The following is a 12,620-nucleotide window of genomic DNA, read 5'->3' on the forward strand; positions in this document are numbered from 1 at the left end:
AAGCTCTTTAGAAGTTCCAATAATATTTTTATCATCAACATAAATAGCAATTATCACAAATTTAGATTTAGACCTTTTTATAAAAACACATGGGCAGATTGGATCATTTTTATAACCTTATTTTAACAAATATTCACTAAGATGATTGTACCACATACGTCCAGATTGTTTTAATCCATATAAACTTTTCTTTAATCTGATTGAGCAATTTTTCTGGGAAACTCTATATCCTTCATGGATTTTAAATCCTTCTGGGATTTTCATATAAATTTCACTATCAAGTGTATCATACAAATAGGCTGTAACAACATCTATTAGACGCATATCAAGTTTTTCACGTACTGCCAGGCTAATAAGGTATCTAAACGTGATTGCATCCACCACAGGAGAATATGTCTCTTCATAATCAATGCCGGGCCTTTGCGAAAATCTTTGTGCTACAAGTCGTGATTTATATGTTACGACTTCATTTTTCTCATTTCATTTTCGCACAAATATCCATTTGTATCCTACCGACTTTACAAATTTAGGTGTTTGGACTATAGGTCCAAAAACTTCACGTTTAGAAAGTGAATTTCATTCTGCTTGAATTGCGTCTTTCCATTTTGACCAATCTTTTCTATTTCTACATTCCTCAATAGATTTAGGCTTAGGATCCTCATTTTCTTTTGCTATTTCAATAGCAACATTATAAGCAAAATTGTTGTCGGCAACTATATTTTTTCGGTTCCATCTTTTTCCTAAAATAACATAACTTATTGAGATTTCTTCGTTATCACCATTTTTAGGTACCTGAACCTCTTCTGGGGTTTTTTGATTAGTTATATCTTTGGCCTCTTCTGGGGCACTTGCCTCCACAATATTACCATCTTGAATAATTAATCCTTTCTTTTTACGAGGATTTTTATCTTTGAAAACTGATTGGCCTTCCACGCTTCAAGCGTGGATTACTTTCTTTTGCACTAACAATTTTCCTTATTGGGATATCAATTCGTATTGGAACATTTTCAACTGGTATGTAAAATTTTGTAATTCTCTTTAGGTCAGTAAATGAATCTGGTAGTTGATTGGCAATGTTTTGCAAATGTATAATCCTTTGAACTTCATGTTCACATTGACTTGTGCAAGGATCTAATTGAATAATGATGATCCATTCCATGTAATTTCTTTGACTAGTTGTATTTTCTCTCCCCCTAATGTTGGAAATATTGTTTCATCAAAATAACAATCAATAAATTGTGCAGTAAATAAATCTCCAGTTAATGGTTCAACATATTTAATTATAGAAGGAGCCAACACATATTCCCAACCTCCTTTGAGGACCCATCTTTGTGCGTTGTGGTGGAGCAATTGAAACATATACTGCACATCCAAAAATTTTAAGATGGGAAATATTTGGCTCCTGACCAAAAGCCAATTGTAATGGGGAGTACTTATTATAACTTGTTGGCCTTAAGCGCACAAGTGCTGCTGCATGCAAAATAGCATATCCCCAAGCTGTAACAGGGAGTTTTGTTCTCATGAGTAATGACCAAGCTATTAGTTGGAGACGTTTGATAAATGATTCAGCGAAACTATTTTGTGTATGAACATGAGCTACAGGATGTTCAACTTTTATCCCAATTGACATACAATAATCATTAAAAGATTGGGATGTAAACTCACAGCATTATCAAGACAAATAGTTTTGATTGTATAATCTGTAAATTGTGCTCTTAATCGAATTATTTGAGCAAGTAGTCTCGCAAACGCCAGGTTGCGAGTCGATAATAAGCACACATTTGACCACCTACTAGATGCATCTATTAATACCATAAAATATCTGAATGGTCCACATGGTGGATGAATGGGCCCACATATATCACCTTGAATATGTTCCAGAAATGCGGGAGATTCAATCCCAACTTTAGCTGGTGATGGTCTAATAATCAATTTTCCTTGAGAACAAGCAACACAAGATAAATCCTTGAATTCAAGAATCTTTTGGTTCTTTAATGGGTGTCCAATGGAATTCTTGATGATTCTTCGCATCATAATAGATCCGAGATGGCCTAATCGGTCATGCCAAATAGTAAAAGCATGTGGTTCTACAAACTTCTGGTTTGTAGTAACATGTGACTCAATTGCACTAATATGTGTATAATATAAACCTGATGAAAAAGCAGGTAGTCTTTCCAAAATATATTTCTTTCCACATTCAACATTTGTAATATATAGATATTCAATATTTGTCTCATTCATAGTCTCAATATGATATCCATTAAGACGAATATCTTTAAAACTTAAGAAATTTCTTTGAGACTTAGTGGAATATAAAACATCATCAATGACAAATTTTGTACCTTTAGGTAATAATATAATAGCTCTTCCAGAGCCTTCAATAAGTTTTGAACTACCCGATATTATATTAACATGGGCATTACTCATTGTCAAATGAGAAAAATAATTTTTATCTTTGAGTAGACACACGTCTTTATTGATTTTGGGTCCACCAAAATTTTGTTGAATATTCATATTCTTCATAAAAATGAACAAAATATAATATGAGAAACATTGCAAATATTTATTAAATATATAAATTATTCTTTATGCAAGAAAATAAAATATACTTAAAACAACATAAAAATGTCAAAATAACATCAATTTTTCTAATAATTCTCAAAGAACTCTGCCACATCTAGGTGAGTTATATTATTAAGGTCATTAAATTTATCATCCTCGTAGGCATGGTCAGTTTTATTATTATAGTGAATATCTTCATCTTTTGCCTCCATTTCATCATTTTGGGATATAAAATTTGTCTCAATATGCTTTCCCTTCCTTTTAATAGATGCTTGATAAAGTTTCACTAAATGCTCAGACGTACGGCAAGTACGTGACCAATGCCCCTTCATACCACATCGGTAGCATATATTCTCAACAATCTTTGAAGGATTACTTTGACCACTTTTTTCTTGTCTTTCATTGTTATTCTTTTCTAGTGGTTAGAATTATCATTGTTATGACCACCATGATAACGATTACTAATACGTCCTCGACCACGTCCCCCACTACGTCCACGACCACGGCCGCGACTTCTATGTTTTCTATTTTCATAATTATTGTGTACTGCTACATTCACTTCAGGGAATGGTGTAGAACCAGTGGGACGAATTCCATGATTTTTCATCAATAGCTCATTATTTTGTTCAGCCATCAAAAGGCATGAAATCAATTCAGAATACCTTTTAAAACCTTTTTCACGGTATTGCTACTACAGGAGCACATTAGTAGCATGAAAGGTTGAAAATGTTTTCTCTAACAAGTCCTCATCAGTTATGTTTTCTCCACATAATTTTAGTTGAGAACTAATTCTGAAAAGTTCTGATTGTATTCACTTACAATTTTAAAATCTTACAACCGTAAGTGCATCCAATTAGGGAGTATCACAGTTTTCTGATGGTCAAATCATTCTTTCAAATGTTTCCACAACTCAATAGGGTCTTTCACAGTGAGATATTCCACTTTTAACCCTTCATGTAGATAATGACGGATGAAAATCATTACTTTTACCTTTTCTTGATTAGATGCTTCTTTATCTGCTAATATAGTGTTTCCTAGACCTTTAGCATCTAGATGAATTTCAACATGTAACACCCATGACAAATAATTCTTGCTTGAGATGTCTAAGGCTGCAAATTCAAGTTTGGCAAGATTTGACATTATAATACTTGAATCAAAATAAAAAAAATACTAGTAAAATAATAAGTATTCTCAATCGTAAAATAATTCAATTATATATACCAAATTTGCTAAATAATAATATGCATGTCAAATATTGGTATAAAGAGGAATAGTCATAATAATAACTTAACACAAATTAAATTAATTGAAATTTCTTTTAATAAAAAAAACATGTATATATAATTATCATTATTAGATTTTAGTTGTAAAAATAAATGTGCAAATGTTACCCAAAGCAAATATTTCATCTAGAAAATAAAATAAAAGAATTATGAAAATACGTATACTGTATATAGTTTAACGGGAGTTATACAGACAAATTATATAAAGTCGAAATGACGTGAATTTCACTATGAACTCGTAGAAGCTCGTGCTGATAACGTGTTATAGAAAAATTAATAAAACAATAAATAAAAATGGATGAAAATACAAGATAATTTTTATTGTCGTATTTTCACTTACAATGTGCTATTTATAAACTCCTTTACATTCAATTACATTTAATGAACTAAGTTTTTTTAATTACTCCATTTAATGATCTTTTGATTATAAATAAAGTAAAGAGTTTTATTACATTAATATACTTGGGGATTGTAGACATCCATTTAATTTACAACATTTTTTTTTTTTTGCTAATAGGAAGATTCATTCCATAAAAGGTCAAGTACAACACGAGTCAGAAAATCCCAGAAATAAACAATAATGAAAACAAGGGCTTAAAAGCCCGACACAACTCCCCATCCCCCTAAAGGAAAATGAAAAAACCTAAGAGCATTCACCAGCCACTACGGAGAAGAGAAAGCACCAGGGAAACTAAGGGACATGACAACTGTACCCAGCTACGGCATGCACAACTCTGGTAAAGATCATGCCACTAACAAAGTCCAAAACACAGTACCAAAAGCATTATGGAGCTGGTCGAATGTCGATGGAGGTGGAGCCAAAGCCATTTCAGTAGCGACAACCACTAGAAACAAGTTCTGGTGCGATGACTCCAGATATCTATCAAAATTCAAACGTCATGGACCCAAAGTAGCGTCGAAGCCAGAACATCAAGCGAAAGGGCTTCGCCCGCAAGAAAGCAAAAGCAGGAACCATCAGAAGTGGACCTCGCCATAACGAAAGGAGGTGGCTCCTAACAACCGTGGTGACGACCATATAACAACTGAGATCTCAGTCGTCCGTTCCACGACGACCGAAGGCTAAAGGAAGACAGCAGAAGCAATATCTAAACATTATTTCGCTGAACTACCAAAGAAGATTGGTGAACCAAAACAAAAAGAGAAAGGAGGGCCTTAACGGCGAGGAAGATGCTTGATGCCGGCCCGAAGGCCAGAAGGCCTCTCATAGAAGCTCAACTCTCACTCTCTAGCGTCAAGAAGGAGATGAGAACGAGAGGTTTAGATTCCCTCATTTGACAAAAATAAATAAACAAATTCAACTTTGTGCGTCTAAGGCAATTAAAAAATACTTTGTACCGCCTCACCAGCGATGGCTAAGCCCAAGCAAATCATTATATAGAAAATTACAATATCACAACCGAGGGTGTAACTGCAGTGGCTAAAACTAACGGCAATGGATCTTCCCTTTTAACTTTACTCTACAAGAATCAACACAAGACCAAATTATGGACAAAGTGATAATTTTGAAGTCATTCCATCCCAACAAAGCAAACAAATCTAAAACAAGATTATATAAGATAAAATAAAACCGTACGATATTTACAAAAGAAGCTACAACTCAAGGATTAGGGCAGGATTACAAACTTCCAGATTCAAACTCTGGATCTCCTAAATGCCACCTCTTAATGATACTCCATGAAGAGTAAAACTCAAATTTTATCTGATATTATTCATATTTCTGCATATTGGTTTACAAACTTCTGACATTAAAACTTTTGGAAGATGCTCAACTGAACGTAATCCAAAAACCCTATTTCAAACGAAAAGGCCTTAGTTATATATGCACATGTAATTATATATAGTCAACCAAAATGCCCATCCCTCATTACCTATCAATAAGATTATCATAGGAAGCATTCAACACCACAGTGCCACACAGATTCCAAGACAAAAGCAAGTTGACTGAGTAAACATCATAGGCACAAAAGGAAAACAAAACACTATGCATGTTCCTTTGAATTTATTTTTAACCTGTTTTCCAATCTTCGAACCATCCAATCATCGTCAGTGAACTTCTGTCTATAAACCAAAGGAGTTGAAATTTTCAGCTTCCAAAATGTTATATACAAACCTTTGTTTGCCTAGAGCAGCAGTTGGACCTGCAGTAATACATCGTACAAAAGAAAAAAAAAGTTGTAAGTGATAGCTGAATACCAAATATAACAAAATGCCAAGGAAGAAAATATTCTCACAAATAGCTAATGTAACATTAGCAAGTTGAGAGAGAAGATTAAAATATGATCACATTGACTACCTTCTAATATAATGATTAGAATCCATTCCATTACTTATACAATAACCATTAGCATTCTTCAATTAACTAGATGTTCAAAAATAAATGAACTTAGACGCAGTGCATATGTAGTTTCATCTAAAAATATGCAAGGATTTTCTTGCGGTTAAAATAAGATCACCAAATTTAGCAGTGAAGAATAAACTTGATCATCATATTAGAACACCAAATGCAATTAATTGAAGTTGAAGGGAGCGCATACAAACCTATCAAAATGCTCATTAAACCATCTTTTGTGACTTTACAGATGATACAGTGAAACATCAAGCAGAGAAAAAGAGGAGAAATACAGAAAACGAACTAGATTTTCTATATGCCATTGTTAAATTCTAATAGTTGGAAAAAACATTTAACTTGAAAAAACCATCGGTCAAATCAAAGATTAATTAATACTTGGTTATTTTAAGATATGATACAACAAAACGTATACTGACAAGGGAAGGATGAAACTCAGAAAAACATGATATTGGAAATAAAAAGTGATATTGGGAGTAAAAAGTATCTTAGTAGATGCAAAAACTTCTCAAAGAATCTACCATGCAAGTAAATTCCAAACAGTTGCTAGCACAGCTGATGAGGAAAAAATAAATTAAATTAATATACTCTTTGTAAACCTGTACCATTGCCTTTGCAGAGCTACTTATTTCTATAACCATCAAAGCTTAATCCCTCTGATATGGTGTCCAACCTTTTGTTCTCTCCTATAATCCACAGATATAAAAAATATCTTGCTCTTTGTAAATCACAGTTAACAAATCAACAAATAAAAGTTTGGACGGGGAGACAGTGGAGAAAAGAATATCACCTTGATGTTCTCTTTCATGAGAATCCAAGAAATTTTCATTATCTGTTCCTAGAAAGAGTGATCGGGGGTAGCTTTCCAGTATACCTGAGAGGTTATTCTTAAAGTAAGTATAACTAGATATCGTTATTTGGATCACGTCTATATGAAAATAAATATATCTGAAATTATTAATAGACTATGCTTAAAATATTGTGATTTTCATGAATGAATTAACTGATGGTAACTGGGCCAAGTACTTGCTTATGAACTGGAGAAAATATTTTAGATAGGGAACACATGAAAGGCCTCCAACCTCGGCTAAATCCAGCATAATGTCTAAAACAGACTCACAATGAAGACATGGATGCACGCAGAAAATATGAGCTACAGGGCAAATACATGTGCCCATACAAATTGACAGAAAGAAACCTGAACTCGGAGAAAAGTCAGCTGTGAGATCTGAAAGATTGAAATTGAGAGAGATCTGGCCTAAAAGTCCAAATGAAGAAATGTCAGCATCCGGAAGTGGTTCATTTAGTGATTGTGTGCTTGGTTCTGCACTATTGAAAGCTGTATCCCCAATTGTTGGACGTGTCTCTAGAAGACTGCTCTCAGCACCAAACATGTAAGCAGAACTGCGTGAAAAACCAGCTGCTGATTTTAGCATCTTCCCATTTATTTCTTGCATCAAACCCATATTTGAATTCTGAGTTGAAAGCATTCCTGATGGTGCATGATTCCTGCTGGCATGGGTAGGAAGCTCAATACTAGCATGTGTCCCAATGTACAAAGATGAACTACTATTACTGAATACATTAGGCAAACTAGATCCCATGAGATGCTGCAAGCTCTCCTGCTTCCGAGCTTTTCCTGTGTTCTCTGGCGCACAGTTCTGGGGCACTATAAGAGAAAGCTATATCAGTAGCAGAATGTTGAAACCTGGAGAAAGCCAAAGCTTGGCTTTCAGATTTTCAGAAACTAAACTTAGGGGACATTCAATAATTATCAATAGATTGCTACATACTCAAAAATCAATGGATAAACTGCAAGAAAGATAAAAAAATACTGAGAAAGTAAATAGACCAAAAACAAGAAAAGCAAAATAAGAAATTTTCATACAACTGGTCCCTTTTATCAGAAGTGGATATAGGAAATAAGTTTATAAGTGATCACCTGATGTCCAAACCTGCCAATATCCAAATTCTACACAGTTACAGATAAGTAAGAAGTAAAATGAAGTCTTTATGGTTTTTGTCACTTAGACAAGCCTTCTTCTATCTTTATTCATCTTTACAGTTACATTAAAATAAAATGAGAATAAGAAACTACCCTCAATCTCTGCTGCTAGATAAAAATGTGTAATGATTGTTTAGCCAAAAAGAGCCAATTCCACAAATCTGGAGTACTTGCGATTAAACAGAAATGAAAATAACATGCCCAACTAGGCAAAAAGCAATCTTACTCTGTGACAAATGAGGTCCATTCAAATTAGAGATTGAGGAAACTCCAGATGGATGAATCTGATGCATGAGTTGCACCTGTTGCTCAAGTAGCTCGTTGAATTCCATTATTTGTTGCTTTACCATCAGTCTGAGATAATAAGCCTGGAAGAATTCTCGATTCTCTTCTTCAAGCTTTTGCCAAACTGATAAACATGAAACATTTAGTACAAGGAAATAATTTTTTTTAAAAAAAAAACTAACATTATTTAGTGAATGTAAAATGTTGTCAGAATCCCGTGATTGACAACAATCGCTGTACATTGCCAATAATCCCAACAATAAGTTAAAGCCTAGGTAATAAAAAGGCGGCTTGGACCATCCAGCCTATAAGCTTTCCTTAAAACAGATTTTTGCCAAAGGGCAAGTCAATCCATCTGAGAAACGGGTCCTGGACTGCAAGCCCTGCTTCTAAAAAGTGGGGCCTACTTTCTTCTTTGCTCTTAATCTTTTCATAGGGTTGGCAGATGTAGGGCACAGCCATTACATGGATTTAGAGTATCTCTTCTTATAATAGGCTATAGGTATCAAGCTAGTGGGGTTTCAAATAAGGATGGGCAACCAAGAAGAAGCATGGCTGTTATGAGAAAATAAAATATTTTAACTTTTTGATACCAAGTTCAGTAAAACCAGGCTCAATTTTGGCCTGAGCCAGCAGAGTTTCCACAACTTCCTTCTGCGTCATGTAGAGTTGAAGGCATCTTTCTATAAGGTTTTGAACCTAAATTCACACATTAGGGTAAAACAACATTAGCCATCATAGACAACGTACCACCTCACAGAAAGCCTACATGCCAAACAAATCTAAGACAGTAGAAACAGCTCAATGCACATAAACAAAAAGATGAACAGCATTTGACCATGTAGAAAAAATAGAACATCAGAATTCAGATATAAATCTTAATTTTGCTTGGGGGTAATAAAAACAGTTTTATACAATATTTTCCGTTTCTCCTTTCTCCGCTCCTCTCTCCTTAAGTATGAGACTAATACCATGTCAAGAATTTAATCCGGATATTCATCAGAAAGGTTAAATAGCAGGTAATAGTCTTCAGTTAAAATTATTATTTTCGGTTATCTAAACTTTTCATAGTTAGCATATGAAGATGCATTCAACGCTAATTGCTAAGACAATCAGGAATGACATTATAAGCTCCATACAGTCAAAAACTCAATGAAAAAGAATCCCAACAATAACCATATCTCTAGCATTCCCACAAGGTGGTTGGTCGAACAACACAAAATTCAAAGACAAGATTTTATTTTGATATAAAAATAAAAACCAAACACAATGAAAGTTAGTAACGACTCACCAAGGATTTGTTTGTCTGTTTTTCCATGTCACCGCAGGCTATTGGCAATTTAGATTCTAGGACAAGGTCTATGTTTCCTCTAAGATGTTAGTACTTGGATAGATCAAGTGAAATTAATCAGGAAGAGAATAGACCAAGGCTGAGATCAGAAATTGCTGTGATTTCTATAGTGAAAAAAAAAAGCAGCTATCTAGATGGATAGCATAACTTGGCTATAAGAAATATCAGCCAAGATCTCTAAGTCAGCAAAATTTAGTTTTCCACATTAAGTGTCACTTTCCTTAAAAAGATATCCACTACCCTCCTATCTTTTGTATCTTTACACCTTATCGTATAAAGCAAGCAACTTCCTTTTTCCTTTACCTTTATCTTTGCACATATTATTTAGTAATACAAAACTTGTCACAGTTACAAATTACAAACAGTCTATTGCTCTTGAGAAGGCTTTTTACTGGTGTCTGAGCTGATCAAGGGCCAATTCCATAAATGAAAAGTAGATTCCAAAACTTCAATAATTTAGCCCATGCTTTTGCTTTTAAATTTGAACTCTTATAAACTTACAACCTTTTTTTCGTTTGTTATTATTTCCATCTATTAGTCCATTCTTCTAAAAAGCTCCAAAAATTAAAATCCATAGAAACATTAAAAAAATTTCTTCTATGTGAATTACCAACTAAACAACTATATCTACATAGCACTCAACCCACAATAATTACACAACTCCACTCTGCCCAGAATAAAGTAATAATTTAGCAAGAAATCTAAGTTTTCATAAGGGAAAATGAAAACAACAAAATGAAAACATAAATTTATACCTACCACAGAATTAATACATAGGGATTCAGTTCACTATAGAAGATCATTCATTAAGTATAAAGATCAAGGTCAAAATCTTACCAACTGTATATCTTGACGAGAAACCCTTCTTACTGGTACAGTCGACATATCTTTTACAAAGTTTCTAACTATACCGATAACTACAAATTGTCTTCCCAAGATACTGAAAATGTGAATCAGACAATCTTGCATGCAGCTATGTACCTGAAAAGCGAACAATTTGACATCAAACACACAAAGAAAATATTCAAGAATAAATCATTTAAGATAAGAATATTAAATTCTCTATTGATAGATTTTTTATCAATAATTTAACAGCAACTTCTGTACGGAAAAAAATCACATGAACGAAAAGATGAATCCTGTAACAATAATGAAATAAGGGAAAAATAACTAGATTATTTGATCGTATAAACACAAGATTCCATTAAAAAGTGACTAGACTTCTTCAATGTATCTAATTTCTTCTAACAGAAGAAGTTTGACGCAGTTCAACACGAAAACAACAAAACTAGCCATTCTACAACAAGAATTCACGCCATGAGAACATAGAATAAGGAGAAAAATTCGCAGCCTATATAAAATTGAGGAAGCAGTTTTATTTACAATACCGGAGGGAATGTAAAGAAGTGCGGTTTTGTCTGATAAAAATAATTGAGACTGAGATCCGTACTGAAGTGCAGAGAATTTAAAGAGAAAATAGGAAATCATAAGAGATGGAGTTTGTTTATTCATTTACCTTAATAAAAACGAAGTGGTGAAAGATTCTTGTTTGCTTAAACGCTACCCTGCCTCCTGCCGTTTTCTCCTTCTCTATAATTTGATTTCGGGTAAACTCTATTATATAGTTCAGTTAGTTTCTTGTTAGATCATTAACTTATAAAACAGAAGTTACAAAATCAATTGACTTTTTTTTTTCAAGATCTATGTACATATAAATGTTTGGGATCCCAAATAATTTCATTCTCCACCTTCAATTATAAAAAAGAAATTCTAAATATTTAAAAAGAGTTGTAAAAGTAAAAGTATAAGTAAGACAAAAAAAAAATCAAATTGTAAAATTTGGAAAATACCAGAAGTAATGTGTAATTTGATCAAAATGTGAAAATGGAGAAGGAAATACCCTAAAAGGAGTTGTAAGGTGAAAGTATGACAAATAAAAATAAATTGAAACTTTCGAAAACTATGAGGAGTAAAGAAAAATTTGATCAAAATGTGAAAATGTAAGTTATTATTCATTAATTGATATAAGAATAAGATGAAATATGTCTTGGTATGATGGAAATAAAATTTGGGACTAAAATGGAAAAATTAAAAAGTACATGGACAATACAATTTGACCAAAATGTGAAAATATAAGTTATTATTGATTTATTGAAATAAGAATTAGTTGAAATATGCATTAGTATGATGGAAATCAAATTTGAAATTAAATTGGAAAAATTAGAAAATATAAGAACTACATTGTAATTTTTCTATTTTCACCAGGGGGAGGGCTCTACACTTCTCACCACCCAAGGACTTATATTAAGAGTTAAATATGAAATAAGAATTTGGATCAATCCAAGAGTCAAATTTTGAGATGAAATTGTGAGAAAGGGTAAAAAGGGACAAAATGATAATTTTGCCATGAAGGGTTTTGATTAATTCTCGAGACTTCTATTATGGAAATAATATTTAAATATGATATTTGATATTGAAAATTATTTTGGATCATTGGAACATCGTTTTAAAGAATCAATACACAATTTTGACAAATTAAACTTGAATAGTTGAGCTTGAGCCTTGGGCCCATTTGTTAGTCTTTATAAATGGGAGAATCCCCCCAAACCAGCCTTTACTTTTTTCTTCTCCAACCGATAGCAGCCTCCCATGGCTCCTCTTCTTGTTTTCCATTTTCTTGGTTTTTTTTTTCCATTTTCTCTCAAAAGCCTTATCTTTCACATTGAGATTTTGTCAAAATCTCCATGGAAACAACCTTCTAAGCTC

General features: G+C 33.1%; 1 protein-coding gene across 8 annotated transcripts; it reads right to left on the reverse strand.

The window, feature by feature from the left end:
* Positions 1–4,269: 4,269 nt before the first annotated feature.
* On the reverse strand, positions 4,270–11,572 carry LOC107938354 (uncharacterized). 8 transcript variants are annotated; one of them, XM_041079447.1, is made up of 8 exons: positions 11,371–11,572; positions 10,692–10,835; positions 9,097–9,202; positions 8,445–8,627; positions 7,412–7,882; positions 7,004–7,087; positions 5,877–6,004; positions 4,270–4,925 (listed from the first exon to the last, which is right to left on the reverse strand). In XM_041079447.1, the coding sequence occupies exons 2-7, from the start codon at positions 10,821–10,823 to the stop codon at positions 5,925–5,927; spliced, it is 1,056 nt and encodes a 351-aa protein (XP_040935381.1). In that variant the 5' UTR covers positions 10,824–10,835; positions 11,371–11,572; the 3' UTR covers positions 4,270–4,925; positions 5,877–5,924. The 8 variants fall into 8 exon arrangements, with proteins under 8 accessions (XP_040935381.1, XP_040935379.1, XP_040935377.1 ...); XM_041079445.1 differs by having other exon boundaries at positions 4,270–5,323; XM_016871478.2 differs by lacking the exon at positions 4,270–4,925 and adding an exon at positions 6,813–6,899 and having other exon boundaries at positions 5,834–6,004; positions 11,371–11,568.
* Positions 11,573–12,620: the final 1,048 nt, after the last annotated feature.

This window comes from Gossypium hirsutum, chromosome A02 (assembly GCF_007990345.1).
Source record: "Gossypium hirsutum isolate 1008001.06 chromosome A02, Gossypium_hirsutum_v2.1, whole genome shotgun sequence".
Classification (NCBI taxonomy): domain Eukaryota; kingdom Viridiplantae; phylum Streptophyta; class Magnoliopsida; order Malvales; family Malvaceae; genus Gossypium; species Gossypium hirsutum.

Excerpts from the sequence above, each read along its gene's own strand:
- LOC107938354 (XM_041079447.1), bottom strand. The coding sequence starts at position 10,823 with ATGCAAGATTGTCTGATTCACATTTTCAGTATCTTGGGAAGACAATTT. Across the intron at positions 7,883-8,444 it reads TGGACCTCATTTGTCACAGA|TGCCCCAGAACTGTGCGCCA; the intron begins GTAAGATTGCTT and ends TTTCTCTTATAG. Across the intron at positions 7,088-7,411 it reads TGACTTTTCTCCGAGTTCAG|GTATACTGGAAAGCTACCCC; the intron begins GTTTCTTTCTGT and ends ATAACCTCTCAG.